At 49.7% G+C, this 18,259-nt stretch overlaps 1 protein-coding gene across 1 annotated transcript; it reads left to right on the forward strand.

Moving 5' to 3' along the window:
- The first annotated feature begins 6,335 nt into the window (after positions 1 to 6,335).
- On the forward strand, positions 6,336 to 16,433 carry LOC107206519 (microsomal triglyceride transfer protein-like). Its single transcript, XM_015632409.2, has 18 exons — positions 6,336 to 6,618; positions 7,660 to 7,841; positions 8,029 to 8,172; positions 8,663 to 8,770; positions 9,324 to 9,440; positions 10,267 to 10,406; positions 10,485 to 10,638; positions 10,803 to 10,960; positions 11,170 to 11,335; positions 11,714 to 11,821; positions 11,936 to 12,148; positions 12,237 to 12,451; positions 13,028 to 13,125; positions 13,787 to 13,908; positions 14,231 to 14,458; positions 14,747 to 14,871; positions 15,095 to 15,265; positions 15,530 to 16,433. The coding sequence occupies exons 1-18, from the start codon at positions 6,552 to 6,554 to the stop codon at positions 15,675 to 15,677; spliced, it is 2,664 nt and encodes an 887-aa protein (XP_015487895.1). The 5' UTR covers positions 6,336 to 6,551; the 3' UTR covers positions 15,678 to 16,433.
- The last annotated feature ends 1,826 nt before the right edge of the window (positions 16,434 to 18,259 follow it).

Consider the following 18,259-nt stretch of genomic DNA (forward strand, 5'->3'; position numbering starts at 1 on the left):
TCCCGAGCTGCGGGGAAGGAGTCAGGTTAGGAAGCACAGCACTTAGTGGGTGTGACAATGATTCACCAGCACTGGAGAAAGAGCGAGTTTGAGAGTGACAGAATTTAAGTTGTGTTGCGACATGTCCCGAGCCACTGGGAAACAGTCGTGTTGATTCCCGTGTTGCGACGGTTCAGGAGCAAATGGAAGGAGCGAAGTTGGGAGTGAGAGCATTTGGGGTGTTTTGCAACAGCTCCTCAGTACCATGGAAAGAGTGAGGTTGAGAGCCACGGTATTTATGGCATGTTGGAACGGTTCAGTAGCCCTGGAGAAAGAGCAAGGTTGAGAGCAACAGCCTTTGGGGCGTGTTGGGACTGCTCCTGAGCAAACGGGAAGGAGTCAGGTTGATTGCCACAGCGTTTGGGGCGTGTTGCGACGGTTCACAAGCACCCGGAAAGGAGCCTGGGTGCGAGTGCAGCGTTTTGGGTGTTTTGCGATGGTTCACGAGCACCTGGGAAGGAACGAGCTGGAGAGTGACAGTTTTTAGGGCATGTCATGACCTTTCACGAGCACCCAGAAAGGAGTCACGTTAATCCCAAATAAAAAGTGAATCAAGAGCATTTTTCCTTAATTTAGCCTCCTGAAGTGAGGGGAAATGCAGCTTCCTCCTCAATTTCCCTCAAGAAGGACAATTCTGGGGGCTTTTGGACATCTTTTTCATCTGTGCGAGTCCCTTCAAATGGAGAGTCCCCATCAGTGGGACTCTTAAAATGGCACATAAAGAGGTTCCCCTCAAGGGAAACCCTTTAAAACCAGGCACATCGGTGTTTGCTCTCAATTTGAACCTTAAGCTGATGAAAATGGGGCTCTTTCTATCAATTCGCACCCATGGAACAGCACCATAAATGTATGCTTCTTCCATTTAAACACAAAAATCTTGGGAAGCAGTGATGGCCTGCCAAGGAAGACAACCAAAACTATGAAAAAGATGTTTTCCTTCAGTTGAGACCCTTCAAATTGTAGGTGAAGGAGGATCCTGCCCAGTTCAAACACAATTATGGAAAAATGTTCCCCCCTAAATTTAAATCATTTTTCTTCTTGTAACCCCCAATTTTTGGGGGGAGGGGGCACTGGGGAGGGACTGGGAGCACTTCCCCCTCCTGACTGCTCACACCTGGGGCTGCTGCATTTTGCAGAGTGGTGAGGAGTTACCTCCCAGTTCCCTCCCAGTTCCCTCCCAGTATGCCTCTGACTGGCATACTGACTGGCAAGCACCGGGAGGGATGGTGAGAGCACTGGGAAGGATGTGGGAGCACTATCCCTTCCCAGTGCTCCTAATATTCCCTCCCAACGCTCCTTCTTGTTCACTCCCAGTGCTTCCACTATCCTTCCCAGTTCTCTCATAGTATTCTCAGTGCTCCCAGTTCCCTCCTGGTGCTCCCAGGGTCTCTTCCAGTGCTCCCACCGGCAAAACACTGGGGGGCACTGCGTGGTCTGGTCTTGGAGAGGGAAGACTTCAGCTGCTAGGAGAGAAAACCCGACTTAGGAAAAGCATTCCCTGGAGGAAGGTGTCTCCCCATCTTTTGACCACAGAGGGAGCTGAATCTCCACTGTTAACTCCAGAAGGTTCAAGCTCCAAGTCCAGCTGGCAGAAATTTTATTGCCCCACTTCCCAGCCCAATAGTCAGACCTGACACGTCTGAGGGGGGCAGTTAATTATTAATTAAATAATTAACGGTGCTGGGTACCGTTCTCTCTATAAACTACACACAAACACAGAGGAACAAAACCCTTAAAGAGGATGGATTTCTCTTCCTGACACAAGAAGAGAAGGAGGAATCTGACAGGAATATTCATCATTCTGCCGGGGCTTTGTCAAACCCTCCAGCTCCTGCGCTTCGGGGAATAACGAGTGGCTTATAGGAAGTGACATTTTTGTCAGTGAGCATGTTATTATGGATTGATCTCACAATGGAAAACAATCTTCCTACTCTACTGCTCTTTGCATCACCCAAAGAGTTTGGAGGCTGCTGCCCAGCGATCTTCTGAGTTGTATCTTCCTTGTCAATCTTATCAACACCTTGTTTAATTGTAAAAACATAAATAAAATGCAGCGAGCATCGGCCCAGGGTCTCAGGATTTGCAAATCTCTTCCAAAGAAATAAAAAAGAAGAATGTTTCTCCAAAACCACAAAGTTCATGTTATCTACATATATTTTTTAAAAGGGAAAGAGAAACAGTAGAATTATCAATATCAGTTACTGTGCCGGTGGTGCTCCAGTCTATTTCTGTTCTCTTCTTTCACTTGTAGCATCTTTAAGAATACTTATAAAACAAACAAACAAACAAACAAACAAAAAACCCACAAAAAAACCCCAAAAAAACCAATCAAAAACATTGAATTTAAGCTGGATGAGAAGCAATCTGTCTGCAGGCTTATGGCACTCCACTGCCTGAGTTCCAGTTACTGAGCATCAGCTATTATTAAAATTAAAGCTTTTTTAAAATTTAACTGTAAGAAGAGCTGCTGGGGAGGGCCACGCTCAGGGTGTGGGATTTCACCAACAACTTCATCAAGTTTTTAATCAAATTTTAAATTCAAATTTTTTATTAATTTTTTTTCAAAAATTTTTTAAATCCTAAATTCAAATCAATAGCATGGGCAGAGCCTGACTTTAAAACCTATCTTAAAACTGAATTAAAAAGCAGCTGCATTGCCAACTGACAAGATTAGTTTCCTTAGCAGTTGTTGGGATTACAAAGGGAGAGGACGGAGCGTGGGGAAAGAAGGGGGAAACCTTCATTTGCACAGTGGGTTTTTAACCATCGAGGTCACATCTCAAGGACTGGTAGAAATCATTGTAATCTCAAGAAAGGAAAAGCTTCCTGGATATTTTTCATTTCAGCAAGAGCCCAAGGAAGCCCTCATCAGCAGGAGGTGGGGATAACAGCGAGGATGGTTTCTTGAGCAGAGTGTGCTCCTGCAAAGCCAGACCTTCACCCACAGCACCCAGAAGGTAGAAAAACAAGGATAGAACAAAGCCTTGAGTGGGGAACAGGTTATCAAGGGTTGTATAAGGAAAGAGCAAGGTCTGGGAAACAGCACCTGGAAGGTGAGAGAGGAAGGAAATAGGGAAGCAGTTGAGGTTCTCTTCAAATTTGAAAAGAAAAGAGCAAAGAAGGGAGGAGAAGAGAGGAGAAGGCAGGAGGAAAGAAAAGGCTGGGACTAAATTCTGACTCAGCTGGGGCTGGATTTAAAGGTAATAGAGAGGAATTGCAGGAAGAGGAGACTTCTTTATAACAGCAAAGTACTGGGATAAATTCACTGTAAAAACTGAGAAATCTCTGTCAGTAGCTCTTTACAAAGAGTTCAGGCATCCATTCCTCATGGCAAAACCAGGTACAGGGAATTGGGCCAGACAACTTCCCCAGCCTGATCCCAGCCCTATTTTCCAAAAATTACACAAAAATATATGCATTAACACAGCAAATTCTTTTTTTTTTCATCTTAGCAGGCTTTGAGATGCCTCAGATTGAGGAGCAAACCCAGCCCCCATCACTTTGCTGTGCTCAGACTTTCCCCCTTTCCCTGACCCAATCTCTTGAGCAACCAACAACTTGTAGGAAGCCAGCCAGGCCAGGGCCTTTTTCACAGCTTGTTTCAGGCTGGGAAGGAGAAAAGAAAATCAAAAAGGAGGACAAAAAGGAGGCTGTCCTGGAAAATGCAGCCTGGCAACCTCCAGACAATAAAACACAAAGCACACAGACAGTGCCTTGCAAGTGGGGGGGTCACAAGCCTCTCCATGGGGCTGGTGAGGAGCAGCTGTTTTTATACATCTCACAACAGCCTCATCCCCAGTGTGGACTGTTTTCCTCCACAAAATCCACAGGTATGTGCTTGCATAGGAAATTCCTAAATATATATATATATACATATATATATATACACACATACATATATGTCTGGTCCAAAGCCAGACCTGTAAATATATATATTTATATAGCTCCAAACCTTTCAAATCCCAAAATTAAATGAGCAGAATTGATTTTTTTTTTTTTCCCTTATAATTGTCTGGTTTCTAACCAGTTAACAAAAGCACCAGCCACTTTCCTCCCTCACAGGGCAGGTGATTGGCTGCTTTGCAGGAATGCAAATCAACTCCTGAGGTGTTTGTCTTGTAGGAAAACCCGGAGAGCTGCAGAGTGTTTATTCGAAATGTTCATTTCTCACAATTTTAGCACAATGTTTATTTCAATTTGATTTATAATTTTTATTTTATTTATTATTTATGTGATGAGTTCTAGGGGCAGACCTCAAGTGCTCAAAACAGCTCCCCAACAAAAACTATTGCACAGTGAAGAGTCACAGTGCAAATCAGTGCTTTCCCTACCAGTACAATGGCAAAAAAAGTGACAAGGCAAGAAAAAATGCTGGGGTGGCGGGGGGAACTTCTGGAGCTGCAAATCATTTAGAAGAGAAGAAAATTGAGGTTTGCAGGCTTTGATGCAACAACCTCTATTGCATCCATCCAGGAGAGTGCAGGCTGGCCACCCTTTGCCAAAGTCCACCCTGATGTCACAGCTCGGTGGCAAGGTCCCCACGTGCCTCTCTGAGCTGGGCATGGTGACCTGGTCACAGAGACTTCCCCTGCTCTGCTCTGCCCCTGGGTTTCAGAGCTGCCACACCAGGTCCTGCAGCTGGAATCCCCCATGGTGATTCTGTCCCTTCACTGGACAGAAATGGGAGATCACATTTCCTTTACATGAGGGGCTGGAGGAGCACCCAAGATTCCAGCAGCACTGATTTTAGGACCGTGCATCTGCCCATAGGCGTCCAAAGCTCCCTCAGGAACCTTTCCAAGAGCATAACAACCACAGCTGGATTTGAGAAGAATGCTACACAAAGTTTCATAACTCCTGCTGGCTTCTGCTTTATTCTTTTCCACAGATTCTCTCAGTGACAGGAGGAAGAACCAGGTTTGGAGAAAGTAAAACCAGATTTTCTCCTATTTTTTCACATCCTAGTCCTAGAAAGTTTTGGCAGCCAAGCATAAATAATCAACCTGCCAAAGTTCAGTTCCACTTTGACTTCTCCTTATCAACAGGTGTTTTTTTATCACTGGCTATTTGTGTTTGCCTTTCCTCTCCAGGTATTTTATTGAGCTGCAGCCAGCAAACATTCTGGGACCTTCCCATCAGGGCTTAGACCTTCCACAATCACTTCACTCTGAAATACATCCTTTTTCCCTACCCTGGATAAAGAACTACAACTTTCTGTGTTCAGCAGGACTTTCATCCTGTGCTGTGCTTTGCTCTCACACTGCACTGCAGAGCACAAAACCCCCCAGAGCCATAAAAGGGATTGTGTTGGAAGGAACCTTAAAAATCATCCAGTTCCAACCCTCCTGCCGTGGGCAGGGACACCTTCCACTACTCCAGGATGCTCCAAGCCTCATCCAGCCTGGTCTTGGACACTCCCAGGGATCCAGGGACGGCCACAGCTTCTCTGGGCCATGACAGGGGATTGAAAGAAAATGGTTTTTAAGGCCTCTTCCAACTCAAACCATTCTATGATTCTATAAAAGCTGAATTAAAATACTAAAGAGAAGAATATTTTTCCAGCTAAATATGGGGTATTTATCTACAAAGACCACCAGAAGGCCAAGTGAAGACATCACATATGGGAAACCTATAACTGGAGTTTCCCCAGGTTGCTCTTAGCTGGATCTGCCCTGATTTTCTGATCACAGCAGTGGCCCCAGTGGTGAGGCAGAGCTGGGAGAGCTTGAAAATGCCAAATCACCAAAGTCCTGGGGTTTTGATCCCGCTGTAGTATGCAGATCCCTTCCAGAATGGCACATGAAGTGCTCCCTCTTCCATTCCCCCATTCTTTTTACCAAAAAGCTTTCCCAGGACCCTGGGAAGACACCACTTTGGTGTCTTCATAAAACAATTAAACCCATCAATCAGAAAGTTCATGCATTTAAAAAAAAATACTGTATGGTTAGTGGGCCAAGGCATTTAGAGATGGATTTCCTGAGCCCTTTCCCGTTTTTTTCTGGGGGTAGCAGTGCTCCCCATCCCCTCCAGCCTGGCCCTTTAAGTAACTTGAGCCTCCGGGGTGCAAATTCCAGTCTCCAACTAAAAGGATGGAAAAGCTTCTTTCTCCTCTTCCCCCTTCTGGGTCTTTTCTTTTGAAAGCAACTATCTTCTATGCCATGATGGGAAGAGAGAGATCACCAAAAGACAGAGCAGCTTTCAGAGCATCCCCCTCCCTCATCAGGACGAACTTGCAGCTTCTCCACCCTGCAATGCTTCTGACAGTGTTTTTTTTCCACCTTTCCTCCCCTCCCGCCGGCCTTTGGCAAACCTCAGCTGATTTCCAAACCCTCCGTGGCTGCTGGGGGTTGGTACAAAGGTTTAATTATTTGCCTTTTCTTGGGTAAGGCGGGGATAGGGAGGAGGTCGGGCCCCATCGCCTGACACTGCTAATCTCGCCCACTTTTGTTGTGCGGCCCCTCTCTCCCACCTCCCTTCCTCCCCTGCCTCCCTCCCAGGGATTCATTCCCACCATGAATCCGCAGGCGGTTTGGGGATGCTTTTCCCTGCTTTGCTTTTCCCTCCTGAGAGCAGCGAAAGGTAAGAGAGATTTTGGGCTGATTTAGGTCCAGGGACTCGATGGGGTCTGGATGCCCGGGGAGGTGAGGTGCTCATCCCAGCACTTCCCTGGCTCCAGCCAAGCAGGGAACAGGGACTGGCAAACTGCAAACAGCACGAGCATCTCCTAAAGGCTGGGAAATTTTGGGGATTGTGGAAGTCCTTCCTGCTGGGGGGTGAGAAAAATCAGAGAACTGTAGCATTTCAATCTGCACACCGTGCAGACCTGTAAAAACTCTTCAGTCTGTCTCACAGAGGAAAGCCCCAGGGACTGAGCTGGATTTCCATTGATTCATTCATTGTTTAAAGCAGCAAAGCTATAAAACATTTCAGAAGCCGAACAAGTGCATCACATTTGCAAAAGAATTTCAAGTGACTTCAAAAACCAGATTTGACTGGTTTTGTCATGGCCAAGGCAACCCTCCCTCCTCCCTTCAATCACACTTGCATATGAGCAGGAGAAGGGACTGCAAATAAATCTAGAGAAATAAGATTAAATCAGAGTTTTTGATCTAAAGCTGTGCCATCAACTTCATTTTGCCTTAGCACAAGGACAGTGATTTATTTGGAAGTTCTGATGTAAAACTCATAATATGAAGAATTCAGCTTATTTTCTCCCCTAAAAACATTGATTGTGCCCCAGTTAATGCCCAGTGCTGAAAAGGCAGTGGAAATATCCCTCCTATTCGTTCATGCTCAGGAAACTTCCCTTCAAGATTAAAGTGTGTTTCTTTGGCACTTCTAAGTCCTGAAGTCCCCAAGCAGAGCCCCTCTTTGAACACCATTTTTTAAGGCAGGGCTGGAAACATGAGCAGGAATCAGCTGTCAGCTTGGAGAACACCCAAATTTCCAACCCACAGGCACAAATAATTCCCCATGAAAACCTTCCCATCAGCTGGACTTCCAGGAGGTGGAGTGATACAGGTCATCAGCACCCCTGCAAGTCTGGGATGGAGGTTTCTGGGTATGGGAAATGGTGGTGATCCATGACCCCTTACCTTCAGCATTTCCATCTTTCCACAGGGAATCTGCAGCTGCTTTCTTTCCAGCCCAGGACCCTGTATCAGTACCGGTACAGCCTGGATGTGCAGCTGCACCACACCTCCACACCATCCCCGTGGGGAGCCTGGCTGCAGGCTGAGACATTGATCCATCTGCACCGGCTCTGGAGGGACCAAGGCGGGGAAGAGCTGCTCCAGGTGCAGGTGTGTGGGGTGGGACAGCCACCACAGCCACGTGTTCCTGCTGGGAACACCCCAGGAGGTGCAACCTTTTCCATTTCCCAGCTGGAAAATGACCTCTCTGACCAAATCCATTGCCTGCAGGTAAAATACACACCAGCTTTAGAGCAGACACTTGGTCACTGCTTTCTGCCATCTTCTGCTGTTGTAGATCCGTGACCTGAAGGTCCAACACCAGCCAGAAGAGGAGAGGGGCCAGGACAGCACCGGAGGTTCCCCTGTAGAGATTGCACTGAGCCCAGAGGCACGGGCAGAGCTCCAGCAGCCAGTGTTCATCTCCTGGAACAGTGGCAAGGTCAGCTGGACACCTCCTGGCCTTGTTCATGCCCTCTGCAAAGCACTCCTGTCCTCATCCTAATTCTTCTCTGCCATGAAGCCCACAGGAGCTCCTGCTCCACCTCTGATCTCAGAGCAGAGGGAACTGGACAGAGTGGCCAGTGTAGGACCTTACATGGAGTCCCATCCTCCAAAAGGACCCAGCTGGAGCTGCAGAATCCCATGTTAAAGCTCTTCAGTATTAACCATGGGATATAAGCTCCTTTCTGACCTCGTCCTCTAAGGCTATGGAACTCCAGGGTGGGAAGGAAAAGGAAATTGTGTGGGCTTGTATCCACAGATCTCATGCTATTGAATGATAAGGTCCTCCTTGAGAAAATTCCTCTACAGGGTGAGGGGAGCACACTGCACAGTGTTCTCAGGTCCCCTTCTGTCAAGGAAGGCAGCAGAGAGCCTGCAGGGACCCCAGAGATGTCCCCTCAGCCAGGCACCACCTCCTGCCCTCCCAGGTCAAAGCTTTCTATGGGAATGGAGCGGAAAACATCCTGATCTCCAACCTGAAACGAGGCATCATCAGTCTATTCCAGCTGCAGCCCCATGCTGGCACCACAGTGGAGGTAGGTCCAGAGCTGGGGCCACATCTGCCCAGAATCCTGGGATGCACCAGGGGAGATGGCCCTGGAGCCTAGCCAGCACACCAGCTTCAGCAGAGGGAGGAAAAATTCAGGATAAACAACATTGGGTCTGCTGCTCCAACCAGTCTGTGAGCAAGGATGACTCTTGGAAAAGCAGAGGACTTAAAAAAACCTAATTCTCAGCAATAGGCACCTTACAAAATCATAGCCTTTCCTTGAACAGCAGGAGCAGCAGAGAAAAACCCCACAAGCATTCCTGCCAAGCAGGATTTTCTTTGCCAGCAGCCAGCTAGAACAACCTGTGAACAACACAAAATAACCTCAGAATCCCAAATGTGGTCACAGAGATGCTGCTGCTGCTGGTGTTAGCCTGAATTTGCAAAGATGCCTGGATGGACGTGGAGCTATCCAACCACCCCCTGATTTGGCCCACTTCCTAGATTTTGGAATGCTGTCCTCATTATTAGGTTGGCCTTTGTGCCTGTCCTCTCCACAGATTGTTTAACACACATGGTCACCCCTGTTTGTGTTTCAGGAAGATGCCTCTGGAAGCTGCCAAGTCACCTACACAGTGTCCAACCATTCCATCACCAAGACCAAAGATCTCCTCAGCTGCTCAAAGCCAAAGTCTGGATTCACCTCCATAAACAAAGCAAGTCCATTGCTCTCACTGTGGGGGGCTCAGCTCACATTGAGTACAGCAGGGCCACCCCTAAAATCTTTTCGCAGGTGGGCTTGGATTCCCATTCCCAGCTGGCTTCAGGCTTCTGCACCAGCTTGGAATGGAACTCTTAGACCCATCCTCAAAGTGGGATGCACCAACATCCCCCAGGAGGATCTTGTGCTGTCGAGGTGGGTAGGAGCAGGAAAGGTGCTCTGGGTCACCCCATGCCCACTGCTGCTATCACTTCTGACCTGTCAGCTGATCCTGCTTGGGAAGATGGAGATACATGGATGTTTGCTGGCTCTCAGACTCACAGGATTGGGGATTAGTTTGACAGAACTCTGTTTTGCTTAAAGCAGTAGCCTGTGTTCAGCCCTGACATAAACAGATGAAATCCCCTGTGTCTTAACGCAGTTATACCTGCCATAACCAAAATGTAAGTTTTTTTGTTAAAATACACAAATTCTACTGGATTCAATATAAAAATGGGCATCCCCACAGAGAACTCACAGGCTCTGGCAGGGATCTCAACAGCATTTTGTTGTGCAAGTCCCTGTGGTGTCATCACTCTACCTGTATCAGCCACGGGTGAGAGCATCCCCTTGCTGGTCCTCACCTGGTGTTGCCTCCTCCCACACTTGGGAAGAAGGCAGGCTCTCATGGATTGTCTTTTCCTACATCTTGCAAGTGAAGTAGGTGACTTTGAGGACCGGAAAGTTATTTTTCTGCTAATGTAAAGAGAGAAATCTCCTGGGGAGCAGGCAAGGGGAAAAACAAAGTTGCATTTTTTTCTCCTTGCTTTTCCTTTTCCAAGATTTTTGGAGTCGAGTGGCAGCCCTCCAGCAGAAGCCAGTATGTGGTGAAAGACAACCTGCTGCAGTCAGTCCTGGCAGAGGAAAGCCACGTGCTGGCTCCAGCCCTGAGATCCTGCTCCGGCATCAAAATCAGCTCAAGGTGAGTGAGGATCCCAACCTCTGGCCACGGAGGGTGGAAACCACAAAATTTTTCCTTTGACTGTTTCTCTCTTCACAGGCAGCAGCTCCAGCTGGTGTCTCCTGCAATGCCTGGGCCAGCAGAGGTGTCTGGACACAGCCTTAAGGATGTGCTGGCTGGCATGGAGGCACAGCCCCAGCCCCTGGGCATGGCCAGCCTGCCCTTCAGGAGAGTCTGCACCCACTGCCCATCGGTCAGTGATGCCACCGACCACAAAAACTCACCAGGGGCTCTCCCTCAAGCTGGACACTCGTAGGATTTGGAGTTAAACCCCAGGGGTGCTTTGGTGTAAAGGTTATCCCATGATAACATGGGGAAAAGAGGCTAAATCCCACCTAACACACCTCACCTTTGCAGCTGAGAGCCTTCCTGAAGGATTTTGACGGGCGGAGAGTCAAAACAGACACCTCAAAGGCAGCGACAACCTGGCAGTTCCAGAGGTTCATCCAGATGCTGCGCAGCGCCAAGAAGAGGGATGTCCTGCAGCTGCTGAGGAGAGCACCCGAGGAGACACGGTGAGAATCCCTGGAACCATCTCTCCAAAATTCCATGTGCTGGGCAAGACAACTGGGGTCAGCTGGTGCTGCTCCATGCACCATCCCTGATCCAGGATGCCATCCTGAGTAGTGCCAGCGTTCTCTGGCTTTCCTAATGCCTGTCCAGTCCAAACCCTGCGTGGTTTTTGTGGGCCATGCCACTGATGACTTCCCCCTTCCTGCTCCAGCCCCTTCCTCGTGGAGGCAGCGGTGGCCACGCAGTCAGTGGCTTCCTTGGCAGCGCTCTCAGACTTCCTGGATTTCAGCAAGGAGCCCAAGTCCCTCCAGGAGAAGTTTCTCTATGCAGCAGCTTTCTCTCCCCGGCCTTCAGGAGAGCTTCTCCAGCTCGTCTTAGTGAGTATGGACATCTCCCTCTGTCTCTTCCCTGAGGGTTCTGCAGCTGGGATGGATCCACACACCATGGAACAAGGAAAAGGTTTCTGTAGAAATTGATTTTCCTGATCATGGGAGTGTTTTATGTGCATTTAATGGGACACTGGTGATGGGAGTGGGTGCTCCTCAGAGGAAGAGAATTCAGCAGAAAATGCTTTGTATCAGTGCATTAGAGAAAATAAAATCTTAATTTCGAGCCACAAATTATGCACGGCCTCCTTCAAGGCAGGTAAGAACTAGTTTTTCCTTACTTGCTTAAGAAATGCATTGAGATAAGAGGTAAAACATACTCCTTCTCTTTTTTTGGGGTGTTTTTTCCCCCTCATTTCTTTTTTCCAGGACAAGCTGGATGGGAAGCAGCTGGCACCTGAGATCTGGGAGACAGGAATAATTGCTGTGGGCTCTCTGGTGGGCAAGCTGTGCCAGCAGAAGCTCTGTGGCCTGCAGGTGGGTCCTCTGCAATCCCTCACAGTCGGTTTTTTGGGACATTCCCCCAATTCCAGGGGTGCCCAGAATATCTCCCGTCCCTCACCTCACTCTCCTCCTGCAAATCCCGAGCAGGTGGTGGAGCGTGGGGTGGAAACCATCCTCAGGGGGCTCAGAGGTGCCGAGGAGGAGCCCTTGGTGGTCATTTACCTGCTGGCCCTGGGGAATGCGATGCTCCCTGAGACCATCCCCACCCTCCTGGACCACGCCGAGGACGGTCCCACAGCCGTCACGGCCGCGGCCACCTCTGCCCTGCAGCGATTCCCCGCTCCCCACATCTCCAGCAAGGTAGGAGAGGAGCTTGGTGCTCCCCTCCCCACACAAAGCCAAGCTGTTGGGGTGTATTTGCACTCTTTTAATTACCCCTTCTCATCAGGTGAAGCAAGTGATGAGGAGGATTTTCCACCAGAAGAGGAAGAGTTATGACAAAATCTGTCGCCTGGCCGCTGCCGAAATCCTCCTGGATAACCACCCCTTGTCCATGGATGTCATCAACATCCTGCTGGCCACCAGCGAGATGGAGACAGAGATGGCCACGTTCCTGCTGCTGAAAGTCCAGAACAGCCTGCGTGACCACCACCATGTGGCAAAGTAGGGCTTGAGGGGACGGGTGCATTTTTCCCTCTGCTCTACATCACCTTTTTTCCCTCCTCCTCCACAATCCAGCTGTGGATTTTGGACCAACACATCTTTGAAGTGTGCTGACGTCACTTTGTGGAGGCTGCCTGGACATTCCTGGAGTAACAAAAGGGATGCAGATGCCACACAGCCTGGCAAAACCTGAAGTTCCTTGTCATCCTGCCCCGTGGCAGTGGGACCCAGGCTTGTGGTTTCAGCAGAATCCTTGCAGCTCTGACTCCCAGGGCACTGCACAATTTGTACCTGCATTTATCTTCCTGTCTGCACAGAACAAAGCAAGCACTCACATTTGTCTGAGCTAGGCAAAAGCTGCACAAAAATATCTGCCAAGTGCAAAAATAAGACAGAGGAAAAGGAAATTCCAGGGTAGCCTATGTCTAATGCTTTTATTTTTTACTCACACTGCTCTGGGCAGTCAGCAACCATGGGAAATACTTTGGCAAATTATACTTCCTTCTGTCAGTGATCACTGACTTTTTCCCTTTCCTCTCTCCCAGTGCTGACATATCCTCTTCCTCTCTTTTCCAGGAAGATAATGAAAGACATCATGGGAGACCCACAGATAAATAATTACAATTTCTTCTCTAAAGTCGGCATCTCCTCTTCTTTCTCGGGACCTCTGACAGGTGACAGCGCAGAGGACACTGATCCCCTGCTCCCCTCAGAGGGTTAAAGGAGGGGTTGGTGGGAAAAGGCAGCTTCCAGAGGAGGCTTCAGGTCTATAGAATGCCCCAATATCTCAGGGAGGTGTCTGAGAATGTCCCACCACCTGAGAGATGAACATACCCTTCTCTAACACAAACTTTTCCCAAATCCTGCTGGTTTGAAAGAGGAGCTTCAGCTGGAGATGAAACCAACAGCAGATTGCTGGTGGGAGTTTCTGTGCTTTCCCTGACAAGTCAAGGTGTTTCACTCCATTCCTCAGTTCCTTTTGTATTTGTAATAAGATCTTCAAAGAGGAGGATTCTTGTACTGAGATTTAAAAGAAAGAATCAAACTTCAGAGACTGCAAAAAGCAGCACTTGCTAAATATCTGCTGAATTCTTTGTCCCTCAGCTCTTATTTCTGTCCCTCTTCAAATTAGCTCAGTCTGGCCCTGCCAGGGAGGAAAAAAAACCAAACAATAACCTTGCAATGCTAAATCATTTGAGAACTGCAAGAATGAAAGGAGAAGATGCAGGATGGTACCACAGGTTTGGGTTGGAAGGGACCTTGAAGATCTTCCTGTTACAACCCCCCTTCCACCAGTCACCCAGGGGTGCTCATGGGCATCTCTCTGCCTTTCAGTCACCCAGGACCTGACTTCCACTTTTGGGCTGGACCTGCTGTTTTTGGAGGGTGGATTCCTGAGGAAGAGCGTCTCCGACTTCTCCCTGCTCAGCCACGGCCAGCGGCTTCGTGCAGCTCAGGTGCCAGCAGAAGAGGGGCTGGAGGGGGTGACAACACCAACCCAGTGGTGCCACTGCTGTCCCTGTGTCCCCTCTAAACCTCCTTGTGGTGCTTCACCTCTGTGCTCAGCTCGTCCTGTGTCAGAAACAGGCAAATTCCCAAATCACCAGTGTGAAACCAGACACTCCTGCTCTGGAGAAGGGAGCCCCCTGCTATCCCCCCCAAAAAACAGAGGATGCAGCTCTGATACCTCTGGCTGCTCAGGGATGGCTTGGATGCCTCATCCAAGTCACCCCATCGCTGTGGAGTGCTCCAGAGGGTCCCTCCACTTCTGTCTCCCAGGTCACCTTTGAAGCACAAGGGATGGAGTCCATGATGGGAGAGAACCTCTCGGAAGGGGAAGAGGAGCCAGAGCTCATGGCTGGGATGTCAGCCACCTTCTTTGACGTCCAGTTGCGGCCAGTTGTCTTCTTCCAGGGATACACAGACCTAATGGCCAAGGTCCTGCTGAGCAGTGGAGAGCCCACCAGCGTGGTCAGAGGGAACCTCCTGCTGATGGACCATCACCAGGTACCGGGTGGGGGGGAAGCAGCAAGCTGTCTCCACACCACGTCCCAGTGAATCCAATGAAATGAGCCTGTGGGTGTTACACACCACAGAAACAGATCTAAGAGCGAGGTGGCACTGCCAGATGTGTCTTGGGGTTGGCAAGGCAGCAGGATGGCTTGTTCTGCTGCGGGAGACCCGTGGCTGGAGTTGGGACAGACGTTCCCAGCAGCCACAAGGCCCTGCTGGTATCAGCCACTCATCCAGGAGCAGTGCCTGGTCACAGGAAGCTGTGCCTTTTCCATCTTCCAGGTCATTCCTCTGCAGTCTGGGCTCCAAGTGACCGTCAAACTCCAGGGTGGGCTGGGGCTGGACATTTCAGCAGACATGGACGTGAGCGTTTGGGAGCAGGAGCTGAAAACCAGCGTCAGTGCAAGGTCAGCAGGCAGGAAACAGCTTGGCTCTGGGAGTGGGGATACCCTGGGGGTGAGGGTGGATTTCCACAGCTCCCTGCTCTTCTGCTGGTGGGTCCAGCCTTTCCTGGTGGTCACACACACGTTTTCCATGGCCAGACCTCTAATTAAGGTGTTTATGGAGTTGTTTGGTGCCCAGTGCCAGCCACTGCTCTGTGACCAGACCCTGCCCGCTTTTCTCTCCCAGGGGAAGCCTTGCCATGGATTTCCAGGCAGAACTGGATTCCCCTTTCCTCCAAGCCACCCTGAGGAGCCAGACAGAGGTGGAGACCTCGATTCACTTCGACACCAAGCTGAGGTTTTCCAGCAGCCCCGTGCTCATGTGCCTGCAGCTGAGAGAGGAACAGGTCCCCTACAGGTAGTCCCTGGGTACAGCCAGATCCTGCAGGAACACCCTGGTGGGCTTGAGACAAAGGAGAACTTCTTGGGAAGAGGAGAGAATTAATGGTTGCAGTTATTGGGTCAGAATTGGTAGGGACGGGCACCACAAGTTCCTGACATGGGTGGAAGAACCATCCGTATGACCATCAGGAGATGTTGACTGGGCTGGTCTGGGAGGAGAAGGATGAGATCCACCAGCACCACAGCCTCCTGACCATCCTGCTGTCACTTTGCCCCACAGAGAAGTCTTCACAGTTTCCCAGTCTGCTGGGAGCCAGAGCAGCACTGCTCGGAAAGGCCGGCGTGGCACCGTGCCCGGGAGGGAATTTGCCTTGCACCAAACCAATTCCAAGGTCTGCAACCTCCTGCTGACTGCAGAAAAAGAGTAAGGAGTCAGAGCACTTCGGGATTCTCCTCCACAGCCAACTTTGAGTTAGAAAGATGCTGGAATAAGGACATCAGAAGGGACCACAGGGGGAACTGCTGAAGAACAGACACACCCCTTGCCTCCAAACCTGCCCTCACAACCCAAAGGCTGAAATTTACCCCTCCTGGGCTCCCCCCTTCATGGGGAAGGGCCCTGCTGGAAGCCAAGCTTTTCCTCATGAAAAACAACCTTATTTTGCAAGTGAATGAGTTTCTGAGAGCCCAAGAAACCCTCCTGAAAGACTGCATCCCAAAATGCCACGTTTTCTCCCCATTTATTGAAGCTGTCAGGAGGGGATACATCTACAGCCAGCTTGAAGTCCCCAGTGAAGGGAGTAAATCACCTTCCTTGGCTGGGAGGTTGGCCTCCCAAGCTGAATTGTTATCATCCACCACCACCACCCAACTTCTCTAGCACTGGAAGGAGATCAGTGAGGAAAAAGCAGCATTTCTCCATTCCTTCCTGATAATAATGTGCCTTGGAAGTATTTTTAGCTTTTTTTTTTTTGCTTTTTTTTTTTTTTTTGTGTGTGTGTGTTACAAAACAAGTTTTTTAGGACAGAAAAGAGGGATATGGAACATATTTTTTAAAATTATGAGCCTGAAATGTTAGCACTGAGTCTCCTGGCTGAGTGGAGGAAACTTGCCTGGTGTTCCATCTGGAGACACCAACTACAGGCACTTTGGTTATGTACAGAAATAAATGCCATGTATTTTTATATTGTCTCTGTTTGACTCTTAATTTTCCTGGACACATGGATGGGAAGAAGGGAGAGGTACTTTCAGCAAGAACCTGTTTTCTAGGTCTGTATTTATGGTGCTCCCTTTCCTCTTTCTCCTCATTTCTAACCTCCCCTGGCACAGCTTGAGGCTGTTTCCTCTTGTTTCTTTTTACCTGGCAGCAGAGCCCGACCCCCCTGGCTGTCCCCTCCTGTCAGGGAGTTGTGCAGAGCCAGAAGGTTCCCCTGAGCCTCCTTTGCTCCAGGCTGAGCCCCTTTCCCAGCTCCTTCATCCTCCCAAAAGAGTCATTTCATGCAGCAGCAGGGGAAAGGGACAGTCAGGCAGGGTTGGAATGCCAGAAGTGACTCTTGCCCCAGGAATGTCGCAGGTGGAGCAGGGCTCTCCAGGAGCTGCAGACCAGCAGTGACCTCCAGCGGCTGCAGCCAGATCCGATGCAGATTTCGGACTCCAACCCCTCGGCTCTGGCTCCCCAGGGATGTTCCACAGGCGGCACACGAGGTCGAGGGACCTCTGCGATGGACCCTTGGCAGCCCCTCACCCTTCTGACCCGGTTTTTGGGTGGCAATGCCGTCCCCTCCTGGCCTCCAGGCTTGCCAGCACAAGCAGTTTTCCATGTTTTCTTTCTCTCTATTGCCAGGACATCCCATGCAGCCCTCAGGAGAGCACGTGGACACCACTCACCAAATGGGGCCATAAAACATTATTTGCCTGTCTATTCCAGCTGGCTGCAGAGATAGAAATACCATGAGAAAGAGTGCACAGAAGTGAGAGAATGTGTCTGAAAGAATGGTGAGCATCAGCTCTCCTTGGAAATTTAGTGGAGAGGCAGCTCTGAAGTGTTGGGACAGAACTCTGATCAGCCACTGCTCTCTCCTTCCTAGGCAACCTACGATACAAAAAATTATATTTCCTGACTGCTGGGCCTCAGAGATGCCCCTAAACTCCACTAAAAATCAAAAAAAACCCCAGTTTATAACTCACCAAAGCAGCAGTGAAAATCCCAGCACTGAACTATGACAAGCCTCACATAAAGCTGCACATCCCAAACCTCCACCGCAGAGCTGGCAGCTGCCCTGGGACATGCACATCACACTGGGATCCCTGCAAGGCTCTCCTGGGACATGCACACACTTATCTGAGAGCCACAGCGCCCTGGAATCAGTCTGGAGCTTCCAAGGAGCAGCAACTGGCAGGGTGGCTGAGTGTAACCTGCCCAGCAATGAGGAATGCAGGGGGAAAACTGGGAAGCTGCAATGGGACACAGCTGGGCAAACCACGGCAGCTGAGCAGATCCCTAGGAAAAGCTGGGGGGAAAAGCTCAGGGCCAGGGCTGGTGAGTCAGGCAGGGAGCCTGGGAAATGGCTGAGCCGAGCCAGCAAGGCTCCAGGGCTGAGATAAAACCCTTTGGCAGAAGCCATGGGAAAGAAAACTGAAGTTTTCCTAGAAAACTGTTCCACCCACTCCATCCTGGCCAGGAGTGCGAGTATGGAAGGGATGCAATACTTGCTGTAGGAAAATCAGCAGTGAAGAAGGTGTTTGGAGACACAGCCATGTTCCCAGTTCCCATGGGGACAAGCGCCTGCTCTGCCCCATCTCACAGAACCATAGAATCCCAGACTGGTTTGGGCTGGAAGGGACTTTAAAGCTCATCTCATTCCACCCCCTGCTATGGGCAGGGCATCCTCCATCAGACCAAGCTGCTCCAAGACCCATCCAACCTGGCCTGGCCTGGCCACCCCAGCAAGAAAAGCCACAACCACACCAGCTGCAAGCCTTGAAGCCTCTCCTATCCCTTATAAACCCC

This window comes from Parus major, chromosome 6 (genome assembly GCF_001522545.3).
Source record: "Parus major isolate Abel chromosome 6, Parus_major1.1, whole genome shotgun sequence".
In the NCBI taxonomy this organism is placed as follows: domain Eukaryota; kingdom Metazoa; phylum Chordata; class Aves; order Passeriformes; family Paridae; genus Parus; species Parus major.